The 18,573-nt window shown below is 42.3% G+C and overlaps 1 protein-coding gene across 6 annotated transcripts; it reads right to left on the bottom strand.

Moving 5' to 3' along the window:
- Positions 1–6,474: 6,474 nt before the first annotated feature.
- Positions 6,475–17,241, bottom strand: LOC120904514 (capon-like protein). Of its 6 annotated transcripts, none has more exons than XM_040314540.1 (5): positions 17,139–17,241; positions 15,735–16,181; positions 12,183–12,359; positions 7,047–10,103; positions 6,475–6,895 (listed from the first exon to the last, which is right to left on the bottom strand). In XM_040314540.1, exons 2-4 carry the CDS (start codon positions 15,735–15,737, stop codon positions 8,418–8,420), a joined length of 1,866 nt encoding a protein of 621 aa, XP_040170474.1. In that variant the 5' UTR covers positions 15,738–16,181; positions 17,139–17,241; the 3' UTR covers positions 6,475–6,895; positions 7,047–8,417. The 6 variants fall into 6 exon arrangements, with proteins under 6 accessions (XP_040170474.1, XP_040170475.1, XP_040170476.1 ...); XM_040314541.1 differs by having other exon boundaries at positions 17,183–17,233; XM_040314542.1 differs by having other exon boundaries at positions 17,158–17,217.
- Positions 17,242–18,573: the final 1,332 nt, after the last annotated feature.

The following is an 18,573-nucleotide window of genomic DNA, read 5'->3' as shown; positions in this document are numbered from 1 at the left end:
GAATTTCAATACTTCTATAAGGATGTTTGACGAGTTTATCATTCGGTTTGGGTTTTGCTTTACTACTACTTAGCATGATTGTTCGCGATCTGTTTTAAAAGATATCCCTTTTGTTAGCCAAACAATTTGACACTTTTTGAGATAAGTTTGTTTTTGTTTACTTATAAAAAAAAGTAAAACCAGAAACGCTTGGGAGAATTTTAAATGGTTTATCAATCATGGGATCATTCGATTTTGTACACAAACACATAGAGAGGAAGAGCACTTATTAGGAGGAGAAGGAAGTATCTGTTATATTATGGTAATTTATGGTAATTTTTTAAGGTACATAAAAAAAGAAAACACTTGCCTCATCATTCCTAGCCCCGTGTACCATATATCATGACACATACAAGGTTTTTCAGGTGTTCTCATAGCTGTGGTATACTTTCTTAATTCTTACTTAGTGGAAATGAACTTGTTAGGATGGGAATTGGACCCTATGGCACCTCTTTTAGACAGGCTTATTGGGAAATCCTATTGGATTTGTCCAAAAAAGATGCTATAGAATCCAATTCCTTTCACATAAAGTTCATTTCCTGTAACAAAGAGTCATGAAAGTATGTCACAAGTATGAGAACTCCTGTAAAACCCTGTAAAAGAACCACCACCGCTGTTTCTAAAAACAAAACCCACTTTGCACAACAAATGTATTCTCTTTTTCTCTGTACAGTTAACTCATTTTGACTTTATTTTCTTTTTAATAAAACTGTGCTCATTTTGTTTACTTATTAAGGTATGTTTGTAACTGATTTTTGTTCGTTTTTTTTCGTGCTGGATAAATCTGTCTCCTGATCATACGACTCTTTCTTCTCCGGCTGCCGGGAGAGGTGTATAATAGAACTTTACTGCACGTAGGAACAACTCACATTATCTATCATTTTATTTTCCAATTTTACAACACGCACACACACAGAGCAATATTAGGCAATCTTATAAAAGTGATAACTATTGTGTAAAAAAAAGGTACACGCGACGTTCGTATGTATTTCTTTGCTTTTTATTATTATTTTTTGTAGCTTAAAACGGTGTGTTTTATTGTTTTGTTTTGTTTTTCCTCATTATTTCATTTTGCTTAATTCGATGCTTTTTTGTTTTGTTTGGATGCACTTAAGTGAATCGAGACGGATGAATGTAGGCAGAGTAAGAGAGGAAACAATTTACTAACAAACGATAAGAAAAGTCTTGGTAATTTACGGCTAGAAGCGTGTTTTTGTAGTATTCGATCATATGAATCAGAGGGTGTATTATGATGATCTACACTATATTAATTGCTTTCATTGCGCGCGTGTGTGTGTGTGTGTTGTTTACTCTTTGTTTATCATTAGTAAGCAGCAATACCCTCCACACATGCACACACCACACACACTCACCAAAACACAGACACGTTTGATTTGTCTTCCCCGATTGCGATTCATTGGCAAATACGATGATACGGCGATCGATGACCGAGATCGACGATCGTGGGGTGTTGTGTGATGATAGCACACTACTATAACTAGTGTTTTTTGGCAAACCATTTTCCAGGAAAAGGGGATTTCTTTTTTCATCACTTCCGTTAACAGATACCCACAAATTGTCCATTATTAAGTTAGCGTTTGATTAAGTTAAAGGTTTTAAATAGCGTTAGTTTGATGCAGTGTGTTTTCTGTTTTGCTTCTATCATCGGTTACACGCAGCACTATGAGATCTTGTGGTCGAACCGTGTGTCCGTCTTGTGTTTTAATATAAATTAGGTATTACCGCGTATTTCGTTTCCCATGGTGTTTGTTTGATGTTGTCTCACTGTTGTTTTGTTTATAACTGATCTGTCGCTCTCTCTCTCCCTCTCTCTCTCTCTCTGGCTTATTCCATATAGTTGCCCTTTCAGACAATTCAGCCAATGATTAGACCCTTTTCCCGTTAGGCGGAGGAACACGTGTACATGCCTTACACCTTCCCTCTCTTTCCGTGTTAGCACAGGCAGCGCTTATTATTATGCTAACATCCTATACTTTCGTCGTTCCAAATGCACATATACTACTACATCTACCGCACACACACAAATTGAAACGAAATTTTTAATCCCTCTTGTTGGCTCTCCTCGCACAGACACCACACAAACACACTCTCTCAACACACACCTCATAAAAGTAATGCACTTCTTTTCGCGAATTATTTATATTGCCCTTTTGTTTTCTTTGCTAACAGTCTTTAATAAATTGGTGACTTTTTGTTTGCTGTTGTCTCCTGTTGGTTGTCGCTGTTGTTGTTGCAGCGCATCTCTAACTATCCCTTTTGCTTGCTAAACTAATGACGAATGAAAATTGCAACAGAAAAAGCTGACACGATCGATCGAGCGATCGCGTCATTCACACAACAACATCGTTTTGCTTTTATTATTACTGGGTATAGGTAAGAAGAGATAATCATTTCATTGTGCATTTTTGGTTGGGGAAAAGATAAAAAGAATTAAAGAAAAAATACATCTCATTACAGATAATTAATTCAACGAAAGACTATTATTATCGATGATGATACCACCACCATCTGCTTAAAAATACACCACCGCCAGTCGTGTAATAGTAAGTACCTGTGATTGCATATTAGCTTAACTTTGAACAAAAATTTCGACCACTGAGTTTAAATATAGTTAATTAGGTTTAAAATTAGAAAAAAAGTGATACAAAATCGAGCAACATTATTCCACTGAGACAAAAAAAAACAAAAGCTATGAAAAAGTGAGTATTTAGTTAAAATATAAGAAAAGAAATGGCGAATGCTAGCAGCAAACCTTTATAATAAGGAAGGAATAGTAGTAGTTTGGGCTGTAACGTTTAAAAAAACGCACAATAGGAACGACTATTTTGGTTTGTTGTATAGATAACAAAGACATCTGTCTAGCAATTTTACAGTTCAACTTTGCTAATAATTTTACAGTTAAACAAGTTTTCCCATACAGTGTGTGTACTCTTTGTTTCATATCAAAATCAAAACCCCCACTGGAAGAGAGGCACAACAATGCTTCATCAAAATGAGGGGGAAAAACAAACCCCGATAGCAACAGCGAATCGATTTCATATCAGAAGAATTAATGTAATAAAAAAAAACTCAACAACAAAACTAATAAAGTAAAATAAATCCTCTACCAACTGATCAATTAAACACTACTATTATTATCACATGCTTTGATTTTACAGTTTTTTTGTTTTGCATTGTTCAGTTCTGTTTTGGTGGCACTATCGTTTCCCTGTCTTAGTTTTATTTTCTTTTACGCGTTCTTCTGTTTTTTCTTTTAATCTTTTAACGCCTAACAACGCCATCATGTGCAGCGGGGTAAGGTAGGTTTTGTAAGGCATGTACACGTCTCTCCCGCGATTGCTCTACTTACTACAAAAAGCTGTCGTGCTGCTACAACAACAACTCAAAACCTGAGAGGATGCATTTACCAAGGGGTGATCATGCCTTGCCGCTATTCCTGCCACCGGGGAACCGAGTGAGTGCGTTCGTGCGTAAGTGCGCGCTTGATTGCGTGTGCTTGCTTATATGTCGGGTAGTCGATCACTGGCACTATTATATCGTGGGGGTAAAAAGCAAGTAGTTTTTACTCGATCGCAAAATTGCTGCCATTTGAAAACTGTAGCTACTATACTTGGAAGGATATGTGTGTATTTCTTCTTTTACGAATATTCGAACTACAGGGGGCGGGGGGATGGAGACAATACCATTAATTGCATTTTCATGTAATCCACAACAACAAACATATTGAAATCCAAATCGTTCATTCCTATCAAAAAAGAGCTTGAACTCTAGACGCATTTGATACATTATTAAATTATTGCCTACACTATTAGTAGTTCGTAGCACATGGTGCGTGTTTCTATCTTTCTCTATACTCGTTGTATGCCCTTCTCCTCTCTTCCCTTCCCCTTTCTATCTCGCTTAGAAGCAAGTTGCAACCCCCCTTTTATTTATTAGCTGGAATCAAACAACGCTCTGGTCCCTTCCCAGAGTAGTAGTAGTAGTAGTTCATCAATATCGATGTGAGTAGAGTAGGAGTAGCAAAATTAAACGAAAACGAAACGCTTTCCTCACTAAAAGCAAAGCAGCTAACACCGAACAAACAAACGATAGGGTGGGGGTGGTATAACACAACAAATTGCTCTCAGTTCTGCTTAGCATATTAGTAAAAAGGAAGGATGGATCTCTCTCTCTCTATATATATATACGTATATATGATAAGTAAAAAGTGCGCGTCAAGTTCATTAAACGATACAATAATAATAATAATAATAGTAATAAAAAAGGATAAACGAGATAACATAATGAAGTGAGCAAAACATTGATAACGATAAGATCCATCATTCGCACATTCTAAACAGTCGGTGTTTTTCTCTATGAATCTCTCCTCTTCCGCTCTTATTATCTGACCCGATCCGATCTATAAATCACATTTTTCTTGTTTTTCCCTACTTAAACAGCAACCAACCCAGCTCTAAAATAGCAGAGGATGCTAGCTAATATATATATCTATGTTTATAACTGATCCTGTCTCTATCCTCTCTCTCTCTCTCTCTCTCTCTCTCTCTCGTCAATCGGGTCGGGCTTCAATAGTAGTGTGTAGGGGTTTTGGCGGCGGCATCAGCATCTGATATTGTGTTGTGTGTTGGGTGTTTTTTTTTCTTTTTGTACATTATTCTCTTTTCCAACCGTCTGCCTCTTGCTATGCTTGATTTCCCTGTGTCCTCTTTCTTTGTGTCTTGTTTTTGTTATCAGGAGGAGAGCTATTCAATCGCATTCAATAATCTCTAACACACTGTTCTATTCGCAATGCTCCAGCATCATTATCATTCATTTGGCATTGGCGGTATGATGATGATGTTTGACTATGATGATGATAACCTTCCACACACACACCTCTCTCCCGTTTCTATCCCACCCCTTTCCCTCCGAGCAAATTCTGATTGGTAGTAAAACTATTTTGTGAATTAAAAAAAAAAAACATAGACAACTACAGTTCTGACTATCTGTTTTTCAGTGTTACAAACTACTGCTGAATTAAATTCTACAACCCAACTGCGTCCCCCCCTTTCCGTAACATTATTGTGTAAGGGAGGGCAGCTCTTCTTTTACGTTTTAAAAAAATCCAATAATCATATTCATATTATACGTTTTGGGGTCAAAATTATCACCAGTTTCTTTTGTTTGTCTGTTTTTGTTTAGTAGAGTAGATGCATGCGTGTTTATCATTTTGTGTGTGATTGTAAGATTTTCTTTTCTTTTTTTTTTGACAGTGAGTTTATCGCGTCTCGTACGTAAACATGTAAAGGGAGGAGGGGAGATATATAATGTGTGTGTGTCATGCTGAATGTTTGAACGCATTTTGTTTCTGTTATCGCCATCTATGTTATCCTGCGCCCGCAGTCCTCGGTCCGACAACACTCTTAAAAGAGAGTTCAACAGCAAACAACACACAATTATTTTCATTTTTTGCGGCTGATGCGCGGTTGCTGTTCACGGGCCAGTAAAGCTAGCTCTTATGCAGTACTACTGATAATCGAAATAGTACAACTAGGTAAATATATAATAGTAATAATAATAATAATAATAATCCTATGCTCATAGTAACGGGTATTAGTTCATTTTCTGGGTTTTTTTTGTTGTTGCATCAATCACTAATTAATTAAAAAATAATAATTCCTGCATTGTCGTAAGTTTCGGTAATTCTGTTATTTTCTTCCCACTCTCTCTATCTCTCACTCTCTCCACTAATCCCTTTGACTAATCCAAATCGACGCTCCAACAACAACATTTACATACACACAACCACATCCACTCTACTATACTCGCTTTTTCGTACAGCTCTCGCTCGAATCTTGTTTAAATGTAACATTTGCCATTCGCTATATTATTATAAAGGCCGGGCTACATTGATCGTACTCGCAAGCGTAATTTTGATTTTCACTAGCGCATCTGGCGGCGACTGGTGGAAGCTATTTTTGGTCATCCAGGGAATGGTCATGCCGGATCTCAAAATTAAGTAGTTTTTCCATCGTTTTTTGCCATGAAAATGGATGCAATGCATGCAAGACATGTGCATCTACCTTTTACAAAACTTTTCTCGTCCAAATTAAGTTCAAAACATGGAAAAAATACATATTTTCTGAAGCGGCTCCAAATTGTTTGGAAAAATGCTTTGGTCAGCCGCCGCCAGGTGCGCTAATGAAAATCAAAATTACACCAGAGAGTACGATCAATGTAGCCCGGCCTTAAGGTTGTTATGTGTCTTGCGCATTTCGCGCTTGCTGACTGTTCGATCGGAGGGGATATGGACGCGTGCACGGTCCCGCTTATTAGTATACTTACGCAGAGAAGAAGAATTTTGTCTTGTTGTAGGGTTTTCTTGTTTAAATTACTACTCACACTATCTGCCAGTAATAATAATAATAATAATAATAGTAATATCGCCAATACTTTTTATCTCGTTCCATCCATCCGAGGGGAATCACTGTGTGATTTCGTAACGGTGTTCTTTTTTCGTATAGCACTAGCTCTACCCATTGATTTGATCTTCGTAGGGGATGGTTTGTGGTTTCAGGTTTTATAAAACATACCAAATTACGTGCACGCGCGCTTGTGTGTTTGTATCGCTGATTCTTTGAAGACTTTGAATACTTTATAGCCGAAAAGGTAGGTGCCTGCTACTGTCCATTGAAGTCAAAGGCTGCTTCGGTACGATATACACACCCGTGCGGTGATCGTTCTCGCCGACAGCAAACGATTGGAGAAGGTTTGTTATTGTTGGTACGTGTGTAACAACGGTGCGCGTATGCTGGTGGTAGGTAATGCACGAATATTACTACTGGAACGCTTTACCCTGGGGAAAGAGAAGGGGTACAACCATTAGAAGATCATACAAGAAATGCACTCTTATTTAATAAAAATTAAAAATGATATTCAACTTATTTAATAGCAACGAACTAGATAAAAATACTGGTAAAGTAATAACTAAACAGACAAATACTTACGGAATTGTGTCCGAAACAAGGTGTGAAGACGTGTGTAGGTGATGAGAATTTGGTATACAGGAGTGTCAAACACTCAAGCGCGAACGCGCGCGCACGCTATCGGGGTTAAGCATCTAAATCCGTGTTTTCTTTTCTTGTTGGATTCCGACTGGTGGCAAGTTATTCCCAACAAGCTATACAATGAGAGAGAGAGAGTGCGAAAGGAGGGACGACTGTGTCATTGTAGTTGTTCGGTATGTTGTTTTTTTTCCTTTTTTTAATTTCTCCCGTTGATCCCTCTCTCTCTCCATCTCTATCTCCTCTCAAATATCACATCCTTTTTTTCGCATTTTTTCAAAAGACGGCGTAATATCGTGCACATTATGCTAAAGATCGATGGTACTGGTGGGTTTCTTCTTGTATTACATATGTACGGGTTTTTTTTTTTTGCACTGGTGAGCGCGAAAATTAGCTTCGCAAGCTATCTGGTTTTCGCATTATGCTGCTGCTGCCTTATGCTGCTGCCAGCGGTGATGGATTTAAAAATGCTAGAGCACTCTCTCTCTCTCTCTGCCTCTCTGTGCCTGATCCTTACAGGATCGTAACTGCGATAATTCGTAACCTTATCACTTCTTCGGAAGCAATACAATAATATTGGGTAAACGTTGTCGAAACCTTCTTTTTCTTCTTCGTCTTCTTCTTTAGAGTAGCAGTAAAAATTTACTTTTAATAGTAAAGGTGTTGTATAGAATGTCATTGTTCGTGTTACGTATTTCGCTGGAAAACGTAATTTGTAATACAGTTACCCACCATTTGTTTGTTAACAGGAAGGCGCTTCGATGGACATGTAATAACAACGTGTTTGTTTTTTTCCATCAGCATATGCATATGTTGCTTTGCAGGGAGAGCATTGGAAATTTGAGCTGGCTTCACATAAATCTCTGCCTGTGTGTGTTTGTGTTCCATCGTATTAAATTATTCCTTTATAATTACGCAAGACAAGAGATACTGATCATCTTCGTGTGAGATAGATGGAAGTGTGATTACAACTAGATAAAGAAGGTTAATAAAAAAAAACAATCGGGTTTGTTTGCTTTGGCAACTTTGGTAACGATGGCGAGATGATGATGACGATAATCATGATGTTGCTGCTGCCGCGTGTGTCTTGGTCTTTTCTTTTCGCACATTTTCCAATGCATTTTTCGTTTGCGTTTTTCTTTTGCTTTGTTGGTCCATTATTGTTTGAGGCTAATTTTTATCAGCGTGTTTTTGTGTGAGTTTCGCTTGAGTTCTTATTCTCATCGTTTCCACAAACACACTTTAAAACTGTGTCGTTTTTTGTGTTGTCTTTTGCTTGCCTGCGCGCGTTTGCATTACACAGAGACAATCTCTTTACAGGAAAGGTACGTAGTAGGGGGACTGTTGCTGCTGCTGCTGCTGCTGTTGTTGCATTTTGTTCAGTTCCATAAACAGCTTCGCAGCAGTATCCTGGATCGCGTTATTGGTCATCGAGTTTTTCCAGTTGGAGGAACCGGCCGGTCCACTGGACATCATGTTCGCATTCAGGCCCGTTGGTCCTCCATAGCGCATGGATTGATTTTTCTTGTAGTAATGGCTCGACTGTTGCGACTGCTGCTGCTGCTGCTGTTGGAGGCGGACGGCGGCACTAGAGGCTGTATTGTTGGCAGCGTTAGCGCCGGCACCCAGCGAGTAGTTATTTACGTACTGCTGCTTTTGCTGCTGGGACAACTCGTACTGCTGCTGTTGGCGCAGTGCAGCGGCAGACGATAGCGAAGAGGCGCCACCGTTCGATTGCGAGATTCCTTTGGGATTAGCACCGCTGTTGTTGTGGTTGTTGTACTGCATCGTCATGGAGACCATTGGATTGAACTGATCGCGACCCATCAAAGCGTTGTTGTTGAAGAAGCCGCCGTTGCCGGCAGAGCTACCGCCAGCCGCCATGCCGCCTCCTCCCTGTGCATTCGGCGAGGATGCACCGGCCACTGCTCCCGATCCGTAGATGCCATTGTTGAAGCGCGAAGACGACGGAACTACACCTCCTGCTGCAGCAGCACCACCACCATTGCCAGACTGGTACATGTTGTAATCGCGACCCATACTGTTGTTACTGTTACCAACGCCGGCACTGGCACGGTAGTTGTATTGCTGCTGTTGATACTGCATGCATCGCAGCCGCTGCTGTTGTTGCAGCTGTATTTGCTGCTGTTGCTGCTGCTGCTGCTGCTGCTGCAGATTGCCGTAGATCTGGTTGGCGTTCAGATTGGACAGGTTCAGGGTGGCACAGCTCTGGTTCACCGGAGCGGCCGTGGCGTTCGCTCCGACCGTGTTGACCGGATACTTGAAGTCGCAGCACGCGCACGTGGCCATGCGGAACTCCTGCACGTGGCCGTTCGGGCCGAGCCGATGGTACTGGGAGCGATTTTGCAGAAAGAACTGAATGTTGTTCGTATCCGGCAGTACGGCATACTGGAATGCGAATTCACCGGATAGCCCACCGCCACCACCACCGCCCTGCGCCCGCAGATTGCTCCCGAGGTCGAGAATGTCGCGGTTGTTGTAGTAGATGGACTGGCGCGGCAAGCTGTAGATGGGCTCCTTCGTCGGCTTCGGGGACAGGAACAGCAGCTGGTCGAGGGGCTCCTCCTTCGTTAGGCTCAGCAGCTCGGACGACTTTGCTAGCAATGCGTCCGCGTCATCGATGGGGGCAGAAGTAGGCGGCTCGTCCGATTCCTTTCCACACGCTGCTCCTGGTGAAGCTGTTGGAGAGGCAGACAGTATCGAGGCACCAGCATCGCCACCACCGCAGCCGTCGTTCTCATTTGCATTTTCGGGTAATTTTTCGTCCAATTGGTTCGTTTCGTCATCGGAAGCCGTAGACGACGACGATGAAGAGGAGGAAGAGGAAGAGGTGGAACAGGTTCTGGAGGAGGTCGTCGATATGGTCGAGCCGGCGGACAGGGACGACGAGTTGGAAGAGGACTTTTCCGGACGGCCGGACGATGAAGATCCTTCTTCCTCGTTGTCGTCGAGTAACGTGGGCGATGAAGGCATTTGTTTCTGAAAAGCAAACCAGCAAAATTGAATTAACATTTACTAACAATTTACTCTTGGGACTGTAGGAAAATATTACGATTATTAGGGTGTGTGTGTGTGAGAGAGAGTGTAAGAGTTTATTGAGAGAATTTATTTGCCAGCAAGGAAAAACATTCTGCGATGTTGCAGTAAATTCAATCAAACTCAGCAGTGCGTTAGTCCCAGAGGACAAAAACAAAACAGCAACCCAGGCTGTTGCGTAGGAGCGTCTAGATGGCGAGAAAAAAGGATTTTTTTTCTCTTTACATCAAGTACACATTGATTCACAAACCTAATAACCTTTGCCATACTATCGGCGGCATTCTTTCCGAAAGAGTCAAACCTATTAGACGTATTTTCCAAATTAGCAAGTGATCCCGAAATTTTTCGTACAACTTCTTCGCCTCCCTCCGCACTGCTGTTTCTAGTAACTACTAGTAAGTATTGGCAAGACCGTAAGCTGTGTGTGTTGGCTAAAGAAAAAGCCTACAAAGTTTAATTCTTTTAGTAAAATGGTCTGTCCAGTTCCTTCAAGCAGCTGCTGCTATCCCTTGGCCTATTGTTGCAGTCCGGGAGCGTACGCGTGCAACTGTTCCTGCTGCGGATACGGCTGTCCAGCGCCGAGCTGCATCTGCCCGTACATACGAGCTAAAAATTGTCGTGACCTGCGACTTTGCCGCCCTTGGGGAAGATGAGCTGTAATCCGGGCTGTTGCGATTACGTGTGCGGTGCCGCGGGATTGTGTTCGCCGAGCATGTGCTGTACTAGTTACCGCGGACCATGCGGACCATGTGGACCGTGCGGACCGTGCGGACCATGTGGACCTTGTGGACCTTGTGAGCCGTGCGGACCATGTGGACCTTGTGGACCTTGCGGACCATGTGGACTATGTGGACCATGTGGACCTTGTGGACCATGCATACCATGTGGTCCATGTGGACCATCCGGACCATGTGTGCCTTGCAGTCCAAGCGGACCGTGTGGACCTTGTGAACCATATCTTGCTTGCACCAGCGCAGCAGTCATCTTGCAGCGAGCAAGAATGGCCCGTCGCATGCGACTGAAAAATGCGTTCATGTACGATTGAAGCCAACGAGCTGGACCGACAACTGAAACCAGGTATATATTCACCTTTTTTCATCAAGTTCAATATTACTGCATGTTAACTAGTTTCGTGTTATGTTGCGTCCACACGAGAGCGCATATGCGTGCAATATGTCAATTTAGAATGTGTCCCGTTTCCATTGCACGTATATGCACTGACTTGTGAATGACAACATGTTACATTCCAAAGTAAACCTTTTTTGCATCGTCGTCTTAGTAATTGTGGTGACCGTTCTTATGGTTCCAAGCAAAGACGAAATTTTCAACAAAAAATCACATCAAAATCTAGTTCATTAGTACAATTTCTTTATCTGGAGCCTATTGCATATGCATATTGATTCCAATCCCTAGATAGAAAAGAGTAACAACAACAATACCGGGGCTGATTTTCTTGCTGTGGGTAACAAAACGGTCGGATTGCTCGACTATCTTTAAGGACAGCAGCTTCCAATGCTTCAACTTCTCAGGTAGTCCCTTCTAAAGCCCTTAGTGCGGTATTTGACCTGAGCTCTGCAACTGCATTACCAAAAAGGTAACGCAGTCCGATTGATCATACGCATTGTGTGTGTGTGTCTTGAAATGTGTGCAGCTGCACCGTTGAAGGGAGGGACGATCCTTTTCGGTTCCCTTAACTAAATTACTGCTCGTACCTTGAGAAGCACAAAACTTGCAGAAGAAAGCATCCTGCAATCCTAAATCATCTTAGGTGTATAGCTCAAAAAGGATATCTATTATCTTCGCCCATTTCGCTCCGAAAGAGGCAGCTGTATATGTCTTCAAGCGGCTTCGGGATGTTGTTTACACTTTTTCGTCGAAATCCGGAAGTTTCATTTTCAATTTCAAAAGAAATCACACCGAACACACACACCTTATGAGAAATTTGTGAATTTCTAATTATGTGAACGTAATGCTTTCGTTGTCTCATTCATTTCGACAGTTGATGGTGCCTTGATGCCTTACCTTGATATCTTCCAAATCCAACGAACTTACGCCGCTGGATTCGCTACCAACTGGTGACAGCGGGTTCTTGATGCTGCTGCGAAAGTCGATGCTCACGGGAGAAATCGGCGAAAGCAGTCCGAATCCTTCCAGGAGGTCACCTACGCCCGACATCGGCACAGCAATGTTTAGAGCCATCTGTATGAAAAGGGAAGAAGAAAAAATAGAGGAAATATAAGAGGAGGTATGCAAACACAAATAATGTTGTATGGTTTGTTGAAAACATTCGATAACGTGTTTCACTAATTGTGTCACTAGTTGTAACTCACAACCGATGAAATCTCCGCTTCAAATAAGTGATAGGAAAAATGAAATTTTCGTCGGAATTGATTCCGAAATTGACTCTGGAATCGGAATCAGCTTCAGAATTGACAACCGAAATCGGTTCCGGAATCAGAATCTGTTCCGGAATCGAAATCAGTTCCGGAATCGAAAGCGGCTCCAGAATCGGAATTGGCTCCGAAATTTGAATCGGTTTCAACATCGGAGTCTGTTTCGGCATCTTCATAAGAATAGGCGTTTGGGTCCAAAGCAAAGACTCCAAATTTACTGGAAAACGATCCATTCTTATGGAGATTCCCGGACTTATTTCGCTTCTCAAACTTCCGATTTCAATTCAAGAACGAATTCTCATTTCGTAGCTATTCCAATTCTGGAGGCAATTCTGATTCCATTTCCGTAGCCTATTATGATTCCCTGGTTAATTCCGATTACAGATCCGATTCTGATTCCGGAATCGATTCTGGTTTCGGAGTTGACTCCGGAATCGGCTCCGGAATTGATTCCGAAGACGGAATCGGAATCGGATAGGTCCGATTCTGATCTCCCATCACAACTTTAAACGTTACTTGCTTTGGTACAATCACAATCAAATGATAAAATGCTGGGTAAAAAAGGACCACGAGTTATATTGCAAAAGATTAACAAGAGCAAATCAAATTTTCCAAGGTCAATAGGTCCAAGGTAAATTCCATAATTACCAAGTCATGTAATTTAAAAAAAAATCGAGGGGATTGTGAGATTCGTTGATTCGATTATTCTACATGTAAATATTATGTTATTATCAGATAATCAATTACCGGATCTATTTACACCCTATCTTATTTGATGATTCGATCTAAATCGCAATCTCGATTAGTCAGTCTTTTGAGATGGTTTGTATCATTTGCATAAGCTGGCTGACAAGTGGTTTTGTGAGGCACACACAGTAGTAAAAAAAATACATGTGTACCAAATGTGCAACAAGTTCGAAAGAATACACGAAAACCCTTGTACAAACATACATAGCCGCCGTTATCAGCACGCCTTGCCGACAACAGGAATCTTTACCTTGCCTGGCTTTAAAAACAACCCCGCTCCATCCATCCACACCAAGCACACCTCCTCTGTGAACGCAAATGCAGCATGGTGGTGTTATGCGTACGTGGTTTCTTATCACCAATTTGTTGTTGCTATATAGTATTGCACTGGTCTAAAGATTTGATAGAAGAGTACAGTTTCGTATGAATGTAGTGTGTGTATGTCGTCTGCTGGGCAAGTGCTTTTAACCAACAATTCGTGTGCTGCTCCTATTATCCTCCCAACACTCACTACTGGTCAATCAATAAAAAGGCCTACTATGTGAGTAATAAGCCTTGACAACAACGGACCAAACATTAATAAACAGTAAAAAATGGCTTTTAATAAAACACCTATGCCCTTGAACAGGAATATCCCTCACTTTGTTCAAATTCTACTACGAATTTTACTCATTCAAATTTCACTGTATTGTTATTCTTGCAAGCGAATGCGCGTACGTAATTGAACCTTGCTTATATCGCGAAACAATGCTCGCCAAGAATGTCCACCACAAAACAAACAAACATATAATAGGTACACGCCGTTTTGAAAGGGATTCTTGTGCACGTGTTTGTACGGGGCAAAACGTGTGTACGTGTGGTGGTGGTAGGATGTACACAGGTTCAGTTGATGCCGTGCGATGGTAATAAGGGATAAAAATAGTAACAATGATTACGTTGGCAGCATGTTTGTTGCGAGACACATTTGCTTCTTTTACGGCAAAGTAAACGAAGGATCCGGGGGGGTATGAGGATTGATCATCCATCGCTACCGTCCCAAAATTCAACCAGTTTCTAAAAGAAGTAATCCGTCAATCGTTCGAATTGCTATCTTATTTTTTAAGAATGCATACATTTGTTATTTTTGTGCATAATCGGCACGACAAACAAATAGGCATATCCATTCGAACGCGGAGGGGCGACTTTTAAATCCTATCCTTGCGTTTTTGCAGGTCACGGCCTTGAGAGCTCGCACTACAGGCACGCCACATGACAACACGAGGGTGCGTGCGTAGGTGCGCTGCTCTTACCCCTTCTCAATGAATGCACCCTCCCCATTTTGATAAAGTTGAACTTCTTTTGCGCGTTCAAACCACTCTTTCACCGATGAACGCGGGGCGCCGATTGCCAGTGTAAAATGGTTAAAAAGTTGACCGAAAATGTAAATCGCACCGTGACACCGCCCCCCCCACAGTGCTCGCGGATACCTTCCCTTGACACCGCGTCGCTCCCCACAGTGTGAGTTCAGTTCAGTGTATCAAAAAAAAGGTAAAACAACACGAAGCCAAAATGGTCGGTGGTGTTGTTCCCGCACGAATAATATAGCGCGCGATATCATTTGCTTGCGCGACCGTATTTTTTGTGTGAGCTGCTTTTTCTTCTTCAAATGCCCTTTCTGCGATTCCTATTCTCTTCGCGCACACACACGCGCGCACCCGTACACACAGCAGTAGCAGAGTGCCGGTGTGTGCGATGCGGCTTTTACGTCGGTATTTTTTCACCTATCGACACAAATATGGGTCCGTGTGCGCGCGTGTATGTAGTTGTGTTGTTCGATTCTCCTCTACACACCAGCTGCTTACCACCGTGTACGCGCCGTAGGCCATATTGCCTGGCTTTGCGCTACTTTTTTGCGCTTCAAAGCTATGTGCGCTGCCGCGCGGCGTTCCCGTACGCGTGTACGTGAAATGGACGCGAAAAAAAAAGAACGGAAATATGACTGCTAAAGGTATGGAGAATTGTGTGTGATGATTTCAGCAAAAGCAATTTTTTTCAACTCTGTACTCCAGCACGGTTCTGGTCGCTCTTGCGCACGTTCACACATTAGTGGCGCGACGTTCAACACGTGTCCTGGACAAATTCGGTTTGAAAAGTAGACTACAAGCTGGTTGATGGGGAAGAATAATACTGTGCCCAGTAGCTTCCAGTGGCCTTCCCTTTGACCGGATAGCAATAATCTAAATACAGACAGAAACCTCCGTAACACGCAACACGAGTGTGAGAGAGTGAGCGGGGAGCAGCTTTCGCCCAAATGCACCGTTATCAGCACCAGCAGACATGTTCATTCCAGGTGATTCCAGCGGATCGAAGCTGCCGTTTACATACGAAGCGGCCACTCTACAAATACAAACCCGCATCCCCCCTCCTCCCATCATGCTTCCCCCCATGTACTCACCATAGACAGAGTGTCCAATTTTCGTACGGACGGATGGAATTCGATCAAATCCAGAGTTCCTTCCTGCGCGCGAAGGTTGGATTTGGTTTCGTGATGGTGGTGGTGTTGGTGGTACTGATGATGGAATTTTACCACACTTGATTTTGCTGGCTGTACCGGGGAATATTCCTAAGAGTGTCCTTCCGGGGTTTTAAGCACGGAAACACACACACAACAGTAGCTGACACTCGGAACGTCACCGCCGCTGCGCCACACACGACGACCCGCTATCGTTGCTCAAGAAGCACACGCACAAATTCACACGCACACAAACAGCTCTATATACACGAATTACTTTACACACTAGGACACTAGGAGAGGAACACAGCAGAGATAGGCACCGGAGCGGCAGAGCAGAAAACAGCAAACACCAGTGGAAGAATGAACGCGCTATAATTGATCACAGATCTTTTTGTGTTTTGGGTTGGAAAAAGGAAACGAGAGAGAAATGAAGAAAAAAAACGTACGATTAAAATTTGGAGAACAAAACTAAGGTTAACTTTAGCAATCAAGAGACACAGGGTAACATCGCCGATGTGGAAGATATTTTCCTGTTACATTTCGGCGAATGTTCTCGCCTCAGCGAATACGAAGCAAGATTTACACACACACGCATATACGCACGCACACGCGCATACACACACTCATCAAAAACACACCGATCGTACCTTTGCCCGTTTGCAAAGATTTTCAATTGCACACACACACACACACACTGAGATCCACGGAATTAAAGAAAAGATAATCCTTCCTAGGAGGCAAACAAAAGGAATATCCTTCTTTTCAAGCTTTCTTTCTCAACTTGTGTCCAAATGCCCAACGCGTTGCTTTGTATGAGGCAAGGCAGTATCCGCGATGACGTGACGAATGCGTTTTTACGTCTCGGCAAAAGCGAGATGTAATTCTGTGTCTGTGCGCGCTCTCGATATGGCCCTTTTCCGATGGCCGCACAGCAACGGGGACGTTTCGCACACGCAATATAGCGAGAAAAAGAAGCTGCTTTTACCGAGATTGACACAAGCAAAATGACGAAAATAATGGATACTGTTAGGTGCCGTGCTTTTTCTCTTCGCCAATGGCGCGGGGTGCCGCAATAATGGTGGAGATTCTACCACACAGGAGACGCGCAATACACGGCCGGCAGGCGGCGCGAGGTGAGCAAAAGAGAGAGAGAGAGAGAGAAAGGGACGACTTTTTCACGGCAAACTTCTGATTTACGCTCTATTGCGTTTCTGTTCACGACGGTAAGTTCAGCGCGTGCAGTCTTGTTAAGATGTGCAATTTCACTGAACAGTGTGTGCGTTGGTGTGTTTTCGATGCTCCGATTCGCCGTAAATTGTACGATTCGTAGAATAAAAGGCCCACTTTTTGGTGGTAATTTTACGAAATTTGCCGTCCACGGTTCTCACACGATTTTTCCTGTCTCCGTCGCTGCTGTCAGACTGGCAAGGCTAGTGCCGCGGTCGAAGCGAGCGAGCCAACGGTTTGGCACATCACGGGCTGGTTAGTACGCGCTCTTGCAACCGGTTGCAAATGTTCGGCGTAAAGTGTCGTGCGTGTATGATGAATTATAGAGGGTTACAACATTAGCATGCTTTCTCGTTCTCGCCAACAGATGGTAAGAGCTGACATGAGCAGAGCAACCATGCTGATTTTGGAAGTAGCACCAGTGAGTGAGGCGTTCAGGTGCATGAAAATGTTGCCGATACATTTGGTGCCAAAGTGTATGGACGAACTGTCGAAATTGTGTTGAGAGAACATTTTTGTTGTTAGCGAAACAAATCGATTTGCTTCACGTTTCCCAAGTGCCACAAATCCACTAAACGACCACTAAACGGCTTCTAAACGACTCAAGTTCTCTACCTAAACGGAATATAGAAAGACTTCGTTTAGCAGACGGCAAACGACTCATGCATGCATTCTAAAAATAGCAAAAAAGCTGGTGGCGCTCTCTGTTGGTGGGATACCCCAACCAGTTGAGCTTCCTCGCTTGGAGGAGAGCTTTCTCATTTTCTCTGTACTGTTGTATGGTTTCGCATTGAAGTTACGCATCGCTAGAACTAGAACGGCGATACGATTGTTTAAATACTAAACTCTAACGGAAACCACCAGCACTGAAGCAAGTGAGATTTGAGTAATGGTCGTTAATGTTGATACCTGTGTATCTGACCACACGACCATTCATATAGATTTTTGCTCAGACAGTTAGAAGGCTATATAGGTCATGATACAGGGTTTTCGAAGATTATATAGACATGTTCAGCGAGTTGTAGATTCGTTCAGGCATATAATAGACTCTTTCAGCGAGATATAGAATTGTTCGGAAGTAGGTGTAGACATGTTCGGTTATACTGTAGAGCTGTCACTTTCGTACCCCTTGGACTGCAAGTAGGATCATTCTCATCAAAAGGTAAACAAACGGTTTTCGAAAAAATATGCTTTTTTCAACTAATTTATGTATTAAACAGCTTGGAGAATGATTAATGATTAGTTACTTTTAGGACATTTAAGAATGAAAATTTAAACGTTGCGGCACAGGGTGTAAACAAAACAAATGACAACACTACAGAATCGTTGAACATGTCAACGCCTACTTCCGAACAATTCTATATCTCGCTGAAAGAGTCTATTATATGCCTGAACGAATCTACAACTCGCTGAACATGTCTATATAATCCTCGAAAACCCTGTAAGATGAAACTTGTCGAAACATATTGCAAGAAAAGGATATCAATATAATGATGAGTTGTAATACGCCATCTATTGATCAAACCAATGAAGCTGTGGAGCTTTCATTTTT

Source organism: Anopheles arabiensis, chromosome 3 (assembly GCF_016920715.1).
Source record: "Anopheles arabiensis isolate DONGOLA chromosome 3, AaraD3, whole genome shotgun sequence".
Classification (NCBI taxonomy): domain Eukaryota; kingdom Metazoa; phylum Arthropoda; class Insecta; order Diptera; family Culicidae; genus Anopheles; species Anopheles arabiensis.
This window is presented reverse-complemented; position numbering and strand designations above follow the sequence as displayed.